Raw genomic sequence first — 21,680 nt, forward strand, 5'->3', positions numbered from 1 at the left:
AATATAATATTTATCATACAATATTCTCTGATATAATTGCCAATTGCAGATTTAGATATGGTGGAATGGAAAAATTCTGAACCCTTTAGGTGCTGAATTTTCAACAGTTCTGTTATAGGCTGCTGCCAGGTCTAGTTGCCATGCAGAGTTGCTCCACAGTCAGTGCACATGTAGCATGTTTCTTGCCCACTATGATCAACTTCAGTGTTATCTTTATTTACTGTCATCAGAATTTCCAGATTCGTCACATCAGGTCATGTTTGATAAAGTGCATTCCGATTCCACAATTCTCAGAAAACTTACATTGCTGAATACATATGTCACAACAACCCATCCAGAAAAATCTAAAATTGATAAAATGTTCTTATCGTTATTACAATTAATTCCTGTCATACTTACAAAAATCCAAACAGAAAATGAAACAAACCTGTAGTAGCAACTTCATAAAATCAGTTTAAAAATTAGAAAACAATAACGTTCTGTTTCTAATATCCAGATAAAACTTCACCATGTGCTTTTGTGATAGTTTCTTAGTTGACCGTCAGAGTGTAGTAGCAATTAAACAGCACTACTGTGGATTTGTAGTAATTCAAATAAACACTGCCAGAGGCCAAAGTGTATCATCTTACAGCTGCCATGCAAGAAGCAGGAACATGCTAACAAGGGTGTGGCAGTTTAACACAAAAGTGTGATCACTCATGTTTATTATAGAGTCTAAAAAATATTTTTCCCAAAACTAAATACGGTACAGTGTTTGATGTTTGTGTACGGGTCGTGACAATATCAAAATACCCAAAATAGTAAAAACAGAGATTTAAGTGACACAAGTAATGTTTTTATTGTAAAACAAAGTAAATTACAATACATTCTTATCATCAATGCAATGTACAGTTATCAAGTTAAAATCAAAAATATTTAATGATACAACAAACATGTGACAAATCATAGTTCTAAAACTTTAATTACAATCAAAAGTTCATGGCTAGAGATTTAACGGCGGTTGCCTGCGTATGCACCAAAGAGAGGCTGTTGTGGTGGCCGTACTGGCCCGGGAGCCCCAGGGGTGATCTTCTTAAGTAGATCTCCTTGAATGAGGCTGTCCAAAGCCTTCTGTACGGTGGGATCATTGAGGAGTGGGGCAGGGGTGGAGGCGGGGCCAGGGGCGGACTGCTGCCAGGGGGACGGCACGGCCTGTGGTGGGGGCTGGTTCTGGCCTCCTCCAGACTGGTTCAGAATATTCAATATGCGATGCTGCAGCTCTGCCTGTTGTTTGGTTGTTGGTTGACGGTTGTCTGCAAGAGAAATAACAATGTAGACATATAAATTATGTTACTTTACAACATTTAGAAGTACTAAGATGGACAAGACAAAACAGGAGTACTAGCACATTTGATAATTTAATAGTAATACATTGAGTTTTAACTGACAATACAATTTAAATTACTCAGTGATCATATAATTTAACATAAAATAGGTATGCTCTTCTTTAGAAAAAAAAAAACAACAACAAACCAGTGAGATAAAATGTCTTTAATTATTGCATTAGTTTTTTACCTAGCTGAAGTTGCACTACTACTTAATTACATTGTATATGAATCAGTTTGTGCATGTTAATTGTTTAATCTAAAATGGATATCGATTCCCCAACATAAATATGTTTACTGTTTTGTAACCGTATTAATACAATTTTAATTTCTTGTTTAACTCTAAAGCATAGACTTTTAGAGACAATACAAAATAAACATTTGTGAGGAACTCCTTGATTAGTCTCCAAATTATCTCCACACCACATTCCAGTTATACAGATTTTGTACTGTTGTATTTGATTACCATTGAGTCTCTAGGTGAAATACCTCTGTCTGAGGTTATTTTAGAACTGAAGATCAAGAATAATTTCAGTTGTGGTTTAAAGGGGGCCCTCAAGTTACACATTAGTGTAAAACAAGCCACTTAATATCATAGGTAACTACAAAACTAAGGTTAAGTTTTATTATTTTCCAACTTCAATATTAAACATGTGCAGTCTGATCTGTTGAAATACACATGAGTCTCTTGAAACATAATAGTACAATTAAATTCTTTGTGTTGGTCCAACTGTCAGTAATATAATATGGTGTCAGTATTGTTACCACAATTTAATTAAAACCTTTATTAACCTCTAGCATGTTGGTCAAAGTTTGTAAATTTCAATATCCTAGGCCAGACGATCAAAGTTAAAATATGCTTTGATCATTATTTTTATTTTTGTAAAGGGGTCTCAGATAATAAATAGGACATGGACACGGATTCATAAGTTTGCTACAATTATTAACTGAATTAACATACAATTTTTTCTAGTAAATTTTACATGAAAGAGCATACTCTAAATTATTTTTCTACATACTTTCAACCAATATTTAAACACTTGTTAAAGCTGGTGAGCAGCTTTTCAATTTCATTTGCATAGAAACTGCCCTGTAGTGACGATAGCCACAATTTCACAGCATTTTCAACTCATTGTCGGATGCAAAGCTCACGTTCCATGTGGAGGAACAAATGGTAGTTGGACAGCACCAAATCCAAGCTAGATGGCGGATGATAGAATGAAACTGTTGAATCCAACGTAACAGTGTCACTAGCAGTATGGGTACGAGCATGGTCATGGAGCAACACAATTCCTTCATAGAACTTTCCTCTCAGTTTGCTTCGAATTGCACACTGTATTTTTTTTTTAAGTCTCACAACATAGTGCTGTCGCATTAATGTTTTCACTTCTGGGAATAAATTGAGTGAGCATAACCTATCCAAGAACACAGTGCAAATATTTTAGTGTTGAACATTGTTTTGAACTGTAGTTTTCCAGAGATTGAGTGTCTCCACTTCACAGATTGTTGTTTGAATTCTGGTGTGATATGACGAATCCAAGTTTCATCACCTGTCACAATTTGGTTTAAAAAGTCATCTCCATCTTCACTGTACCATGTGAGAAATATCAAAATACTGCCAGGTCACCTGGTTTTGTAAACACCGGTGAGCATTTTTGGAACCTATCAGGAACACAGCTTGTGGTAACCTAGGTAGTCTGTAACAATCTTGTACAAACAGGTTATGAAATTTATGGAAATTCATTTGAAAGCGTCGTCATTGTGAACCGTCTGTCTTCATGGATCTTTTCATCAACTGTTCTTACCAGATCATCAACAACATAAAGACAAACACTCCCGAGTCTTATCGTGAATATTTGTTCGACCTTCATTCAACATTTTAACTTACTTTCTCGCCTTTCCATCACTTATCGTGTCCACCTCATAAATGTCTTTAATTTGACTATACATTTCAGCCAGTTTCAGATTCTTTGTGTTCAAAAATCCAATTACACAGTGAATCTCACAGTCGGCAGGATCAGTAATTGTCTTGAACAAGAAATACTTATGTGTATGCGCTGAACATTGACCACAGCGCTGCGATGGTAGTACAAAGAAACAGTGCTTACTTTCTGAATACACCTCGTACTTTGAATATATATTTTAAAAATTAATACTTTAAATTCATACATTCTGGTCTCAGAATATATCTTACTTAAAACTAAAATCAAGAGATATTTGGTGGTTGCTATGCTCAAGTTTTTAACGTATCTGTAAAACTTAATTTTAAGTTAAGTTCATAACTCTCTTAAAACAATATAAAGAAAACTCCATAAACATTTCTCCTCTTTCAACAATTATGTACCAGTAAGTAATATTACCTTACATAGTGTTAACCCTCTCCCGCTCGCAAGGCATGAATCGGCACGGTCACCACATAGCCACTGCAGCCTAAACGGCACAGATCGGCACGCACTGCTTTACCCTCTATAGCCGATAAGTGCTGCTCTCCAGTAGCAATATTGTGTACTACTATGGGTTGTTTGCTATTAGGAGACCATTTACTTTACTTTTACAGTAGATTTATTCCATTATTTTGCTATTTATATTAGTTGTGTGGAAACAATGGCGGGTTGCACTCGTACACTTTGTGACAGTGAAATCGACCTCGTTATTAATAGTGATTGCGACGATTCAAGTGAGTGTAGTGATGTATCAGAACCTTGTGAAGTGGTTGGTGGCATTGAAGATGTAGTTCGTAGTGATAACAGTGGCAGTGGCAGTGACGGCGAGCCAGACAATGACCTTCACCAAGTAACTGCGCAACAAACCCCACGCCACCGGCACCCAGCTGTCCGTGTGCCTCTTCCCTGGTCTCGTACAATCAACTTCATTGAACCAAATATTTTTGTTGATGATTTCGGGCCGTGTCATAGTTTGCAGGTAGGTTCATCTGAAGTAGATTATCTCAACTTGTTGTTGGGAGGTGATGCATTTTATGATAACCTTGTAAAATGCACTAATGCCTATGCTGATTACAAACAAAATAAAAGCAAGAAACAAGATCCAAATTGGACACCAGTAATCAGGGATGAAATGAAAGCTTTTGTTGGTATAGAAATTTATATGGGAATGTATGACCTTCCAGAGGTTAGGGATTATTTCCAAGGTAATATCATAAAATGCCCTATTGTTGAACAAGCAATGACTTTGTGTCGTTATAAAAAAATTAATGAATATTTCCATGTAAGTGACCCCACATTAGAAACTGATGATGTTTTACATAAAGTTAGGCCGGTTTTGAATATTATTGATGGTTTTAAAAAATTCTACAAACCAGGCTGTAATTTATCCGTGGATGAGGCAATGGTAGGTTTCAAAGGTAGATACTTTTTGAAACAGTACATACCAAAAAACCAACAAAATGGGGAATTAAAATGTGGGCGTGTTGTTGTAGTAAAACCGGTTACTTTTTGTTCGGAAAGGTATACTTTGGTAAAAAGGAAGAAAGAAACAAAGAAATGTTACTTGGGGAGCAGGTAGTTATGGACGTAACGGAACCATTTTACGGGAAAAACCACCATGTATACTATGATAATTTTTTTTCTTCTTTTGATTTGTGTAACAAGTTGCTGGAAAAAGATACTTATTCGTGTGGAACTGTAAGGACAAATAGATTTGGATGGCCTCAGAAATTTAAAACACCAAAATCTTTAAAACTAAAAAGGGGAGAAAGTGTGTGTAGACAAAATGGTCAAGTCGTATGGCATGACAACAGAGATGTTTTGTTTTTTTCAACAAACTCTAATCCCAACATCGTCTCACAAATAGACCGAAAAACCGGGAACGGCAATCAAACTGTAAAGTTGACTGCCCTCAAGTTGTGATTCAATACACACAAAATATGGGGGGGTGTAGATAAGTCGGATCAATATCGAAGTTATTACAGCTTTGGTAGGCCTTCAAAAAAGTGGTGGAAGTATTTATACCATTTTATCATAAATACAGCAATTGTAAACTCTTCTACAATATTCAAACTTACAAACCTTCCCTCTGAAAACAAACATGGTAGAACACAACTACAGTTTCGGAAAAATCTTGTAGAAGAACTAATAGGAAACTTCACTTCTAGGAAGCGATTGGGAAGAAAACGTAGTTTGCCCATAGGTACAGTCTCTCCCAAACATTTTCATGTACTTGAAAAGCGGTCTTGTGCCACTGTTTGTATTGTTTGCCGCGAAAATGGGAGGAAAACAAAGTCTGGAAATCCAATTAGAAGCTACTGGAATTGCAAACAATGTTCAACCACTTTTTGTAAACATCCCTGATTCCTGACATATCATCAAGAAAAAGGAGTGGATATTTCCAATTAAAAAGTAAGTTTATTCTTCACAACATTTAGTAGTAAACAATATATAGTAAAATAATTCATATATATAATTATAGTTAATTACAATGGCAGAACGTGTGTAAGTTGAGGCGCTGCATATTTTGACCGAGCTCGACCGGCAGAGCGAATTAGAAGCACCGAATTAGAGGTTAGAAGCACCGTGAGCGCCTGGAAACAATGCGAGCGGGAGAGGGTTAATGTTCCATACCATTTACCAGCCCTAATTCATTTGTCATCTCCTGGTTTTCCCTCTCCGCTTTATATACTAATAACTTTGTGAGATAAGGATAACAATTCACAAAATACAATGTAAATGAAAATGTAATTTATACATAAAAAATAATACTACAATAATCTTTGTAAAGATGACTTCTTGATTTTTACTATTGGTTTACCTAAATTTAGGTTTTAAACAGTTTGTTTTTTTTTTTTATAAAAGTGATTAAACTGTATTGATTTTATAAAAACATTTGAGGAAAACTAGTTTGAGTTAAATTGAACTAACTTTTATGAGTTGCTCACTTTAGTGCTCTGCATTGACTAGGATATGGTTTCTTTTCCTTGGATACAGTTTTCACTAAAAAACTACAACGGATTGTCACTGCAAATGTCACAGCAGAGATTGATTACAATTTTAACCAAACAATGTCATTAGAATGTATGATACAGTTATGTACGAGATGGTTACCTCCAGAAATAGATGGCAATCCCTGAGCATCTCCTACTTCCAGTTTGATCTGCAGTTCACGCTTATCCTGTAGGTATTTGATGACCTTGTCATACTGTAACACCGTCAGTTGCCGGTTCTCTCTCAGCAGGTTCAGTAGTGTCTGTATTGCCTCAGGGTGTCGGTCCAGCGCAGACTGCCCCACAGCCACTGGTCCAGGTCCCTGGCCTCGCTCCCCTCGCAGGTACGAGTCAAAGCTGCGAGCGATGAATGCCAGAGCGTCTTCCAGGGGCATGTTCCTGTGTTCTAGGACACCAAATACATATATTAATAACAGTACCCTTTACAGAACTAAATATTCTGATAAAGTATTAACATCAATAACATACTCACCAGTTTATATTCATACATTTCCTTTAATGTTATGAATTTTGAGTTTGATAATTCAAAACGAACGAATAAAAAATACCGAATAAATATAAATAAAACAAAGAAACTTGTAAACTTCGAAAAATGCAATTTTGAACAATTTTAAAACGTGAAGATAACTATATTACGAATATTTGGTGAATTTCCAATTGTCCCAACCATGGATCAAATAAAATTTGGATGAAATTTGAATTTAATAATAAATACGCCATGATGTTATCTGATAATTGTGAAATATTGAACAATTGTCGAATTTAATGATTGTAAAACAGATTTTCTCCATTTAGGTAATAACGATTTGATCAACTTTTTAAAACGATTGAATGATATGGAATTCTATAAAAAGCCGAAGCGTCAAAATACAAGTAATAAATATTACCACGAGAAAGCTTTTAGATCTGAGCCGTCGAGTGCGATATATTAAAATCAAGTTTATTTGAATTACAAAACGAATACATTTTTCCAAATAACAGTAACCGGAGGTAAAGATGCCGACGTATATTCGGTTTTAGATGGATCAATAAATGTAATCTGACCGATTGCAGTTTTTCAATAACCGTCTGCAAAAGTGAAAAATAATGTTCTGACCACAAGTGCCATTGGAAAGGGGAATGTGGGAGCTTTATTACTACCTAACTGATCATGTTTCTCCACAATCCTTTTATAACACATAGTAATGAACAGGTTGTGTTTCTCCACAAACCTTCTGACACAATGTTTCATTTATTGATATGTTTTTACACCCATAGACTTCTCATCAAAAGGCTTTGTATGTCATCCAATCTCTAGGCAGAATAAAATTATCTCTAAAGCAGTAAAACTAAATTACTGTAAATACTTAGGTAACCCATATTGGCTCAAACGTATAAAGTGAAAAATAATCAACAAAAAATTAATCTCACAATCTTAACCCACTGAAATTTCTTTATCTTTTCAGTGTACACATAATATTAACGCGCCACATTTCTTCTCAACTTTATAGTGTACATGTAATTTAACTAACCTTATTTTTCAATGGCTTTTTTTAAAAACATTCTACATAACTGTTCACATTGTTCTGTCACGCTTCTGCTAATGAAATCCTATACTAAGGAATGGTAAAACTAGCGCCAAGTAGAGAGACCAATTGCACTTGTAGCCAGATTTCTAGGGTGTCTAAAAATATTATTCTTTGTTATGTTTTCAATCAGATTTTATTGTTCTTTTACTAAAAAAAAAGTTAGGTGTAAAGATTTGACCTATAATGGGAGTATGGGGAACATTGCCCTCCAGATTTCAAATTAAAAAAATAATTCAAAATGTAATTTTCTTTCTTAACATGCTGTATTTTTTTAGCTAATATACTTAAAACATTATTAAAAATCTTAGTTTATCTTACAACATCTTTTACGTTTTCAAAAGTGTAAATTTTCATCATCATATTATTTATTATTATATATTTATTATTTTATTAAGAGGAAACAGCTTGACGACCAAGAACAAAAGAAGGTAAAACTTCTTTTTGATCACAGTTTATACAATAGATTTCGCTTGAATTAGCACTAGTAATTATTTTATACTAATCAGAACACAAAAAAGTTTTTGAACACCATGGGATTTTCTTTTTCTTTTTTTTACCAATAAATAACCTGGCAGGAACGCTCAGCCTAGCTGATGCTGAAACAGTGAATATACACAGAGGTATGAATATAATTTGCTGTACATCTTAGACACCAGATCACTGTAATTTAAAGTAAACTCAGAAAAAATATATACTAAATATTTTTTATATTTCTTATTCTATTTGTTTATCTGTATATTCTGAACATATTAGATTAACTATATGTAGTCAAAATTATGTTTATTTTAGTGAATTATATTTTAAAATAACATAGATATTTACTACTTTCACTAGTAGATAATATACATATAATAAACAAACTGTCATTTTGGTTAATATTTCAAAATTAAGCCTTAGGGAAATGTTTTCCTAAGATCCTTAAGTCCAAACTCAATAATTATTGGGAATAAAAAGGAATAATTAGAGAAGTACCAATGGGCTGAAATTCATAAACATTTTTAGACACCCTATAGTTAATAATTATTTAATATAATATTATACAATGTTTTGTAAAATATTCGGTAAGGGCAAAATGTTTAATTTGCAATTTATGTTAGTTTGTTATTTTCTTTCAAAATAAATGCAATTTACGAAAGTAGACGAAACCGCCAGTACATCGATGTTAATGAGTGACTCTTACCGAAAATCAATGCGATATCAGAATCGAAACCACATACGAACCCTTCTCCAGTTGAAGGAAATTAGACACGACCGCCAGAAGAAATTACAACATATAAAGAAAAACATACATACTGCTTTCGGTATCTTATTACATTCAATTTTATCTTAATATAAAAGTAACACAGGATGTAATTACAATTAACTGCTTGATTAAAAATAATCAACCAATGAGATGTAAGAATTGATACAATAATATATATTACTGGAAGGGTTAATGACATATTATATAAAATAATTATAATCATTCTATATATAACTTGGTTATAACATATGAAAAAATATATACATTATACTTTTGGAAATCTTTACAAATTGCAGATTTAAAATTACTAATACATAAAAAATATACATCTCAAGTGGCAAAAGTATTAATACTTGAAATAACAAACTATTGGTTTTCTTATAATCAACTACACCTTCTAAACAACAGTTTGCTGTAGCAACACAAAGCAATGGCAGTTTGACATTATATTAATTATTATATCAAAAAACAATAAGAGATTGGATAGTATAGGAGGAAGAAGCTAGCCTTTATCATTTATACAAGTTTAGGCCTTGAGCTTTAGAAAACCTCCATTGCACTATGTGGCTCCTAGAATAACAGAATGTATATGCAGGACACACTCGCCTTAGTTATGCCACCTCGTCGAAAGGGAGTCTAAGTCTCTACAGAGTAGATGTCTCGGGTTTTGACACAAATGATGTCCAACCTACTTTAAGGATATTGGGTCACTAAATAGATTTTATATTACCTTTTTGTTTGATCTTCCTAATATAAAAAAAATTAAATTTATAAATTCAAACAGCTTTGCCCCCCAGTAGACATATTTAGTGTTTATTTTATGTACACTTCTGGATAGCTTACGAGTTTATAAATGGTTTGAACTATTTAAATGCTATTTTCCAAAATGTACTCTAAATCGTGTACAGAGGAGACATATTTGTAACTATGTAAAATATTAGTATTCTTCATGCTAAACAGTAAAATTAAACATCTCTTTAATAATTAAATATGTCACTTGATTTGGAGTAATATTAATACTGGGTAAATAAATATGTGCACAAGTCAACATCAGCTATGTATATAATCCATATAATCTGTTTTTCCATTATTAGGTGGTTAAATCTTGAGATACTTTGGAAAAATCTATTTAGTGACAAAAAACCCCTATTTAGTGATTTTTTTGTAGTCAATTTGGTCTACTGATAGAAATATTTTCTTACTCCAATATCTTGGTTACTAATGCTCTTGTTCGTTTAATTTTTAACAATAAATAAATCATATGAAAATATCTGACTTTGATGTGTCTAGTTTTCTATGTCTATGTCAAGAAAGGAATTAATCTCCCTAATTTAATATGAGCTTGTTCTTCCTACCCTATCCGACCTCTGTTCATTAAACCTTTATAGTTTACAATTATAATAAGAAATGTTTTTGAATGCCAATAAAACATTATACACACTGTATAAAATACTATAAAATGTTTTTGATAAATAACAATAGATTTTATAGTTTGACTTACAGCAACCCCAGCAGAACAACACAAATCTTCATATTTTGAATAAATGAATGAATTATTTACTGATTTAAATCACATAAACATTTTAATCTTCGCACTCCTTGAAAAGAAATTAAACTTAGAGTATTACATTTTTAACACAAAGACACATTTATCTTTATATTAATCTCACTTGGGTAATGGTAACTTACGAAGGTGCAATCAGTTATTGATTGGGATAGTTTTTGTTTATTTAACAGTATTTCGAAACAGCCATTCAACCCATGTAGTCGTGTAAATGTTCGATGGTCAAATGTTGGCTGTTCTGTTGAAAAATACTAACATCCGTGTTCTGCATTCCTTTTTTTTCTTACACCAAATATTATTTATTCCAATCACAGTCTTCTCAAGAAATCAGTTTTTATAATTAACTATCCAACTTCTGCTGAAATATTATTCTTTTTTGTTGTTTCAAAAATATCTATTAGTGGCAAAAACACTAATGTCTATTTTGTTAACATTGTAAATAAGATTTTTTTTATAAAACAAAACTTTTACAAAAAAATGTATCTATACTGTAATAGCCAGACTTGAAGCAACAGCAATTTTATTTGTAATTTCTTGAAGAGGAAACTGTGTATTGCTTCTAAAGTATTAAGAAGTTGGAATAAAATTTAAAACAGATAATTTGTAAAAAGTGTATTAAAAATGTTCAAATCATTATAAGTTTTGGCAAGGATAAAACTAGTTTTATTTGTATAGCACATTCAGTAAACACAACAAAAAAATATTGTTGTAAAGTAGACACAGGCAATTTAGTACTACACAGATGCTCCAAAGGGGACTGTAACTTGTGGGCAGTTAACTATAAAACTGGTATGGTACTAAAATGGTTAACTATAACCTGACTATAATCAATTTTCAATGCATTAACTACATTTTCAAATGACACCAATCGATTTTTGATGCATTAAAGATCTAATACAAAACTCATGCAGTTACTCAATTTTTGCTTTGTTCAATCAAAAAACAGTGTCAATTGAACCATCCAACATTTTATAATAAAAATGTTGTTTTAATAGTACTTACTATATCATGTTTTACACTTTTTTTATTATAAAACCTATATACTGAAATTTTTGACTGCCATTGGTCTTGCATTTGTATAGCAGTTGCATGTTTTTTTAAATTATTTTATTAATAAATTACATAGCATAAATAGATTTTAACTGCAATATTTACTCTTTCTAAATAATGTATAAATAAAAGAATTTCTTTTATAAATTTATAAAAATAGAAATTTTCCTAAGAGATGTTAGTTTTTATTTTTGTGAAAACAACAGGTTGTTGTTGGCATAGAAAAAAGGTTTCTTTGATAACAATCCAATACCATTCATATTTTATTATTAATATTTGAATCTTAAAAAGAATTATATTTATTTAAGATGACTGAAGAGAATGACATGTTTGTTATTAAAAAAGGTAGTTGTCTTAAGTTAACTTAAAAATAATACTGTATGTCTGGGTAGATATATACCTAAAACCTCACAAGAGCAAGATACCAAAACAATTATCCAAAAAAATCTAAAAAATAGATAAACTATTCAACTATCAAACCTGATAAAGTTAATGTTAATTGCTGTTTAGACACAAATACTTAATAATTCTATCATCACATTACAACTAATAATATCTAACTTAAAACAAAAATGGCATAAACAATTAACAGGAACACATTTTTAATACTTAAATCCAAATTCAGGATTTAAAGAATTTTCAGCAAAATAAAGGCACAATAAATTTAAATTGAATTCTAGTTACATACACCATATAACAGCTGTTTCACAGCAGTGGTTTAGCAATGATAAATTCTTTTTGTAATAAATTATGTTATGCAGTGCAGTTTTATATATTTTTTTTTTTCAAAATAGGACAAATTTGTATTACATAAAAACTGGAATATTCTGTTTGTGCTTTCACTTGTCTGGTTGTTTTTATTGTATCCTGTACAAAAACAATTACTGTTATTCTCGTTTATATTATTAGTTGTATTATTTAATAACATAAACATATTTTTAATATACACAATGATATTACCATATTGTTTGTTATATATATACTAAATTATGTTTAAACAAGATCTTTTGTACATTTGCATTAAATAACCAATAAACCTTTAAATCTTATCTTAACTTATTTTACTTTCTGATACACGTCAATCTGTGAAATCACAGAATTGTTATTGCCATAAGCTAGTCATTGGAAAAGAGCTGATGGGACAAAGTTACAAAAAAAGAACTAATTTGTCTTATATTGAGTCAGCTTCTTTGTATTTTTTCGTTCTACCATGGTCCTGATTTTACATCAACAATAAAGAACTTCTATTGTACACCCAATAATAAATAACAGTACAATATTGACAATGTAATTTAAATATCAATATGCAAATTACTTATGCAACATTTTGTTTGAAAACTGAGAAACAGTTTTTTATGGTTATTGCTAAAGGACGCACAATTGGGACAATCGGTTAATGAATAGGTTATGAACAATTCCCTTATACAAGAACAATATGTTCAGTGATAACGGTAGTTCAGTACAAACTCTGAGCTATACTATACTATACCACAATATATAGTGAATGTGCACAGAAGTGAGACCTCAGCAGTGTTTCCTGGAAGTCTGGCAGTACAGCATTGGCTCAGCTCTTCCCGTCCCAGTGCAGTCGAGTCTCAAGCTTTGCTACAAGTTATTAGTTATTTTTTCACCCAAATGTTTACACGTTTGTAATTATAAATACACAGTATAATTATCTGTGAACGTATTTTGTCAGTATCGTAATTCTTAAAAGGTAACAAAACATTTTTATTGCAAATATTGACTGATGCAAATAATATCTGAATATTATCTGGGAAAGCTATAATTATGAAACACAAGCTAGAGAATAGCAACTGAAACACCTATATTTGTCTTCTACCCAGTAAGGTTGACTAAAACCTATTTGGAAATGTTCTAAGTGGAGTACTAAAAAAAACTATTTCCTGACTAAGTTTGTATAAATTTGTTATTTTACATTGTTGAACTTATATACTAATTAATATGAAAATGTATGTACATATATTTTAATTTCATTAATTTTTACTGACACATTTTTGTGGTAAAAGCCTAATATCACATTCTTACTTTTCAAATAAAAAAATTTGTATGAGTCGGTCATTGCATACATTACACGATTGTTGGGGCAAGTGGGATGAATTGCTTTTACTATGACTTCTAAGTTTTTAATAATTCTTATGGTTGACATAAAACAATTATTGGCCAGTATATATATATATATATATATATATATATATATATATATATATATCAGATAAGAATATCCTTTGAACAAGAATGAGATTCAATGAAAAATTAACAACATTAAAAAGACAAAAAAATACCCCATTTATAGAACCATCACCAACAAACTAGAGGGTTTTTTCCCAAGTAATGAGACTGGTCAACATATGACACTATAGTTTTCAGCATCACGTTTCCTGTGGTGGCAATCTAAGATAAGCGACGCAATGGGAGTAATGGAGTAACAGAAAATGTCAAAAATAGAACGGTTGCTAGTGAAATATTGATTGTCTTTTTTCATAAGTGTGTAAGGGGAATCCACAGACAGTGTATCTCTTGGACGAACCTTCAACTCCATTTTCAACAAGGAAGTCCTTATAAGAATGCACAGAGCCATCAACCCGAAATGTCTGGAGATTAGTAATCATTAGAAGCCTCACTACAACAATGTTTCAACTCGCAAAGCTTTCGTTGTGAGTCCCAATCTGCCCTACACATGGGTTTGGATGTAAAGTATTTGTGATATTTATAAAAAAACTAATTAAACATGCTACTAAGAATACGTATAATAAAAGATGTCTTTCAATAAATACAAAATTAAGACACTACAAAACAGTTGCTCTGCCACAAATTACATACGCAAGTGAAACAATATTTAAACAACAAATACTATTGCAATAGATAAGGTTCTTAAGATGGAGAGAAGAATAGTCAGAACTTGCTTAAACAAAAACTATCAAGTAGACGGAGTTTGGAGACTAGCTTCCAATGAAACAGTCTACAAAAATATAGAACCCATTACAAGTATAATTAAAAAGAAACGAATATCATTCCTGGGGCATTTGTTAAGAACACCTGAAAATAGAATTAGCAGGAAAATAGTAGAAAAACTGTGGTATAGTAAAAGTGACATTAAATGGATCACAGAATTAAAAGAAGATATGAGAGAGTTACAAATTACAGTAGAGGATTTAAAACACAAGACAAACACATTGAAGATATTGAATGACAAACACTCTACACTACAGCTGAAAAGAAACAAACAACGAATAGGAAGAGTGGTTCCGGAGGAGGAAAAGGAAATTACGCTCGGAAAGGATGAAGAAATATTGGGTGGATAAAAGAAGAAAGACTAGAAAATATAAAGTGACTAAAGTGGTCCAATGTAGGCCATAAAATTATTAAAAAAAAAAACTAATTACAAGGGATGAATCTCGGGAAACCAAATTACTTAGGTAGAATACCAGTAGAAGCATCTTTGTGTCCAAGTTGGATTGGAACTGTCTACTATTTACTCGGGACTCTGGCTATCTCCATAGAGTTCTGATGCGAGTGCCTGACATGAGGGGGTTGCGGGGATTGAGACAGCAGATAGGTTGATAATAGCTGGAGGTATGTAACATCCCACAGAACCAGAATTTTTTGTGGCTTTGTTGAGTGTCAAGTTAGAAATGCTGTGAATGACTGGAAGGCTGCAGAAACCTCTTTCTATTGGAAAAGCCTCCCAGGTCTAATATAAGCGGAAGCTGTCATAGATCTTTTATCAATCAATAGCGAAGTAATGGTTGGACTCGGAAGGCTATCAGGTTAATCTCTAATCTGCTTACTGGACACTGCCCACCAAACTATCATCTGTAGAATATGGGTATCTCTCTGAATCAGATATATGTCGCTTCTGCTCAGAGTTCAAGAACAGATAAATTACTTGTGACTGCAAAGCTATTGGTCTGTCATGGCATTTCTTAAACCCACTGAAATAGATAGGATCATTAGCTCTGAGGGACATCCTTAGGTTAATTAAAAGACTCAAGATGATTTGTGCTGACTATATTTTAGGATCACGTCAAAACAAATCCTTAGGGTTGCAGTGACAGGGGTATTTTCTTGCCCGATCCAACCTCTGTATCACATAATTTATACTTTAGAACACAATCAAGAAATAGAAAATCTATTTAAAAAATTTGCAAGAAAACTCACTTTTTTCAGAACAAGTAAATTATAAGGCAAAGGTTAAAACATTGTTATAATTTGCTGAATTATGAAGTTTAAAATCAAGTAAAAACACTCTTCTCACTAGCCTCTATTCTACATAATTGTAACCAATTTTGTTGTTGAGGGACAGCAAGTGGTTTCTTGTGAGAAATAGTTTCATAGTTTTGCTTCAACAAACCCGTCTAATAACAAACTCAAGCTAACATACCTTGAGGTTGCCCATACAGAAGATTTAAAGTGAGACTTCTGTGTTCTTCATTGGTCATATTAACGATGATGGCAAACAATGTTCCTCTTCCAGAGATGTTGGCTAGAACTCGGCCCAAAGGTACTTCTTCATTCGGAAACAACAAGTCCACAGTCAAACCAATCTTAATGAGTCTTCGCTCGATAAATTCAGCATATTCTCTATAAAAAATAATATAATACTTGAATTTTAAATCTGTCTAGTCTATTCATGAAATAAAATTTAGTGTTAAAGCAAAAATTAATAACAGTGATTACTCATAGGAATATTACATATCACTCAATTCTGATTACACACAATTTAAATTACAGTGCAAACTATGTAATAAATCAAAAGAGAAAAAGCAATTGCTGAAAAGTGTTATTGTCATACTGTGTGTATAACAAAATAAACAGAAAAAACAATACCGTACTTAAAAATATAATATTTTTCTCACAGTTCATATTTTACACACATTTATAACTATGCATTAACACAAGTCTGCTGTGTCTATTCAATAATCAGTATATGAAAATATAAATAAATAACCAAATAAACCAATTATTGTAGTTTTTAAAAATTATATATCCCTCAAAGTTAGTATCTTTTATATTTATTTTCACACATGAACTTAGGTCTGCTGTTACCTATTTGTGGACAATAATTGATCGGTAATACGAAAATTACCCATTGCTAAAACATTTTTGTGTATAAAACACGTTATATAGGTTTTATTGTAATTCTATAAACAATATTTAGTTTGCAGTTCCTATTTCTTATATCTATCTATCAGGGTTTAAGCTGAAATGAAAATTTTTTTAGTAAAAATGCTACAAGCTCTTCAGACTTTTTAGCAAAATTATTTGTCCTGAAGCACTTATTTAACATTGATGTTTAGCAGACATTCCAATACTACTTATCGAAAAACAGTGAGAAGTTTTTTAATACTTTAGCCTCCAGAATCCACTTTAGCCAGTCTGTTTATTACATTAATAAACAGACTTTTGTTAAAATATCTAGAACCTCAATAAAGAACAGATATTTGTGAAGAGGGTGATTAAAAACAGTTTAGTTAGAAAATAATATTTTTAATTTATTCTTAATTTTTTTATTTATTAAAATATAAAAAAACAAAAATGCTTCTCTTAATATAAAAAACAAAATGGTGATTTATACTATGTTAAATAAAGTGACTTTTAACATTAGTTTATCTTTAAAAAACTTATTAGGCCCTACCAACATCATATTAGGCCTTCTTTGTTTGTAAATACGAATGTTAAAACGTCATTGAAATAGATTAATTTATAATGTACCTTTAATAGAGATCATTAACAAATTGCTTATATTGGTTATAATAAACAGTTTATGAATGTCTGTCATTCAAACATAAAATCTGATTATAAGATAACCCAACAGCGTCGCATTTCTCAGCTTATTTCGCAAAATGCGATCGCAGCTTAAACCCTGCGATCTATGTTTGTGCAATGCTGCATTTCTGTTGTGTCAATGCATGGATGTCTAAGGAAGGCTAAGGGAAATTTGTAGTTTATGGCTGGCTGCTCCTCCTACTGACCAGATTTGCTTTAATGGTAACAAAACGAAACTATGTAGTGTTGTTATATTCTTAGTTACTATTTATGAGTGAAGAGGTCAAAAGCCGACATTTAACATGAGAATTTAGATAGGCCAGGCTTACCTATACTAGATTGAAAGTATGTTCTTTTTTTATGTCTTCATGACGATAAAGAGGAATATTCTTTCAGTCTGGTACAGGTAGAACACATCTTCCTATTTTATCTAAATTCTTTAGTTATTATCTAATTAATAATAACATTCAGTTATTATTTACACATGATTCAGTAGTGAATTCAGAATTTAGATCATATTTAGGTATCGCAATTAGATTTTTATTTTATTGGCATATCACTGGACAAAATTCTAATTTAACATCACAATATTTATGAGTTAGTACCTGACCATCTTGTTGACAACAATAATTTCACAATCATTTGTCCTGTCAGCAGCCATGACAGCACGGGGTTCGACGGGGGGAAAGTCATGAGTAGGTGGCAACCCTCGTGGCTCCAGTCCACGACCTCGGGGTCCACCACTGAAACAACACAAGTTTTATTTCAAACTTAGCATTTCAAGGGGAAGAGATCTTAAAAATCACACAAGCTTAATGTTTAGATAGGGACATTTATAAATTACATCATCAGTGTTTACCCATTTTGCACACCCCAGTTACAATAATCTCCTGCCTCTCTCAGCTTAGAATTTAAATAATTTCTGGGTGTTGTTTCTTTTTATCTCAGAAAAGAAATGCAGAAGGATTTCTGGTAAATCAACCTTCTTAATTCTGTTGATATAACCAACTATTTAAATTCTAGTTTAATTCTGTTTAGTAGGTTAAGCTAATAGCTTCAAGCTTTGTAGGAACCATCCAATTCAACAAAGTAACTTCATCACATGTGTTATGTTGATAAGTTACCTTCACAATTTACTTGATTTATTTATTCTTGGTTTTAATTGTTGCTAACTTGGTTACCCATAAGACTAATGTAATCAGTCACTTTTTGAAAAACAGAAATATCTCGAAATAGAGACTCGAATGGGGTCTACATTTTCCAAACTGATGTAGATGTAATAAGAGGTACAGTTTCACACAGAACTGCTACGCTCTATAGTTATTACACATACAGACATCAGATTTTGTCATCCCAACTAGTGGGAGAGGCTATACTTTACTTTCAGGCAATAAATTCTTAAACATCTAAGACAATATAAAGAGTAACAAGCAGTTGCACTAATATACTGTAGTCTACTTTCCCAGTAGTTTGTTGACAACATAACTTATAACAAATTGTTTCATGGATATGACTATAAAGAAACAATACATTGAAAATAATATGAGCATTCATCCAAACAGATTTCACATAAAGATTACTTGAAATCTCTGCCCATATCTGGGAGTGGACCTCCTCTCAGGTCATCAGATGGTCCCCTATAGTCATCTGGTACGCCTCGGAACTCATCCCTCCCGAATCTGTCCATGGGAGGTTCTCTGTCCAAACCTCCTCGACCTCGCCCACCTCTACCTCCACCTCGGCCACCAAACCCTGCTCCTTCAAACCTGGAAAGTTTCCTTACATCAGTTTATTTTTGAATTACATCAATATTACGCTGTAAAAAAATTTGATAATAGTTTTATATTAATACTTTTTAAAAGCAGGCTTAAGTAATTTTAAAGTCCTTTATACAAGGTGTGGCTATTAAATAATGAGATTAGCGCTGCTGTGGATCAAGGAGGCATGTGTCAACCGCCAATATTCGACAGCCATTTAGTGTGAACCATTCTCTTTAGTATGCAGCTAGTCTCGCTTCTGTAAACGACACCATTTAGTCAGAGCCTATGTTCTCGTTGTTGTTATTATTTTTGCCAGAAAAAATTATTAGTGTAATAGTAGAACAACGAATTACTGTGAAATTTCACTTTAACCCTTTGAACCCCAGGTGACGATATATCGTCGCCGAGAAAATATGCGAAGATCCCTGCAGCGACGATGTATCGTCGCCAATGAAGACGCGAGAATCCCCAGGGAACGTAATATCGTCGCCATGGTATATGCGTTTAATACATATTTATTTGAAATCGTAAAATACTTATTTTTGAGTATTAATACATATTTATGAGTATTTTAGTAAAATACTAATTTTTTTGTTAGTAATATAGTGCATTTAAAATAACATCTATGCTCAAAAAATATATTACTCTTTGTTGCTACGTAGCTGTTGCCACCACGCCATTCCTACTCCACAGCTGTATTTGTTTACAAAGCGGTCTAATGTTACGTATATTGTCTTTGTGCATGTGAATTGAGTTAAATGTTGTAATTGAGGACTGTTTTTAGTCACTTTTCTTTAGTTGTAATCTTACAGTAATAATCAGTTCTGTGAACAATGAGTGACAACATTGTAAATCACCCGAGTGAATTGGACAGACAACTGGATGTTGACCTATCAGATGACGATTGGTCTGACGTCTCATCAATTTTCAGTGATGACACTGATGTTGATCCTTCCTATAGGCCAACTATCTTGGACTCAGATGACGAAGAAATGCCATTTAGTCAGCTATCTACTTCTCGCGGTAACGCCACCGCTAGGCCTACTCCGGACAATGACCAACCGGCCTCAGTGAGATCGCGGTTCCATAATCTTTATCTTTAGAGATATCCATATAATTGTTTTTGTACATACATAAAACTAAATTTAGAAAAATAAAATGTGGGTGCCCATAGTAAACATTTTTCTTATTTTTTAATTAAAAAATCTTAAAATCTATTTTTTACCTAAAAATCTATATACATACATTTTAAAGTTATTTTAATGTTGTTAAACAATTTTTTATACTTCAGACTAAAATTTTTCTGTGTATACAATTTCATTCTGGACATTTTGGTGTGTAATAAAAGACAATAGCATAAAAACAGCAAAAGTATTAATATTTTAAGAACAGTATGCAATACAGCTGTTTCTGCTCCGGGGATTCTCTGTAGTTCTTAGGTCAAATGGTTTTGGTACGTTTTTCTCACCATCAATATTTTGGTCTGGGGTTCAAAGGGTTAAACTTGGAAAAACTACTACTGAAACTTATAATTTACTGTAAGAAGTGTATGGTAGTGAATGTTTATCACACGTAGGTTTTTTTAAATGGTTTAAGCGTTTGAAAGATGGCAAAGAAGACGCTGAAGATGATTAAAATGAAATCAAAATTATTTATTGGCATTGATCATTAACATGAAACAAGCATAGTCAAGTACAATGTTAAGTAACAATAATACAATGCAATAAAATATCCACTTCGTCAATAATTTATAAACAAATATAAGTGAGGTTAATCTAGGTTAGATTACACAATAAGTTATTTGTTTCAAAAAGTTATTTTTACATCGCTATTTAAAAACTCTTGACTAATATAAAATGGATTGTTCTGCAACCAGATAATTAATTTATTCTTAAAACTATTGAGTGGAGCAATATGAGCAGAAAAATGTAACTTGTTGAAAAATTATACACAATTTATTTTGTGTGAGGAGCCAGTTTTTACTAATCTGTGCTGAGGAATATTAAGTTTACATTTATTTCGTGTTAAGAAGGAGTGAATGTCTTGTCTGGTGGAAAACAGATGTAGGTTAATTTAAGTAAATATTAAGATATGATAAATGTAAAGGTAACTGACTGTCAGAATTTTGAGTTGTATAGACAGAGGTCAGCAGTGATCCAAAGGGCCTGCTTTACAGAGTGTTCTTATTACCTTTTTTTGGATTAGCAGAATGTTTTAAATTGCAGTCGAACCGCTCAATAAAATCAAACCATGTAATGTGTGATTGAAGTAATCCAAATTAAATCACCCTCAAATATTCCACAGAGACAATCTCTTTTAATTTCCAAAGCAAATAACTGACAGAAATTTGTTTGCAGAGATTTTCAATATTCATGGCCAGGTTGCCC

The 21,680-nt window shown here is 32.2% G+C and overlaps 1 protein-coding gene across 3 annotated transcripts in view; it reads right to left on the reverse strand.

Moving 5' to 3' along the window:
- Positions 1 to 813: 813 nt before the first annotated feature.
- LOC124360409 (nuclear receptor coactivator 5) overlaps positions 814 to 21,680 on the reverse strand; it is a 50,018-nt gene continuing 29,151 nt past the window's right edge. For all 3 annotated transcript variants that reach the window (XM_046814016.1, XM_046814018.1, XM_046814017.1), the window contains 5 exons: positions 19,114 to 19,299; positions 18,139 to 18,276; positions 16,149 to 16,348; positions 6,422 to 6,706; positions 814 to 1,292 (listed from right to left, as the gene is read on the reverse strand). In XM_046814016.1, coding sequence (XP_046669972.1) covers positions 991 to 1,292; positions 6,422 to 6,706; positions 16,149 to 16,348; positions 18,139 to 18,276; positions 19,114 to 19,299 — 1,111 coding nt within the window. In that variant the 3' untranslated portion in view covers positions 814 to 990. The remainder of the gene's footprint in view (positions 1,293 to 6,421; positions 6,707 to 16,148; positions 16,349 to 18,138; positions 18,277 to 19,113; positions 19,300 to 21,680) is intronic.

The sequence above is a fragment of the Homalodisca vitripennis genome, chromosome 4 (assembly GCF_021130785.1).
Source record: "Homalodisca vitripennis isolate AUS2020 chromosome 4, UT_GWSS_2.1, whole genome shotgun sequence".
In the NCBI taxonomy this organism is placed as follows: Eukaryota; Metazoa; Arthropoda; class Insecta; order Hemiptera; family Cicadellidae; genus Homalodisca; species Homalodisca vitripennis.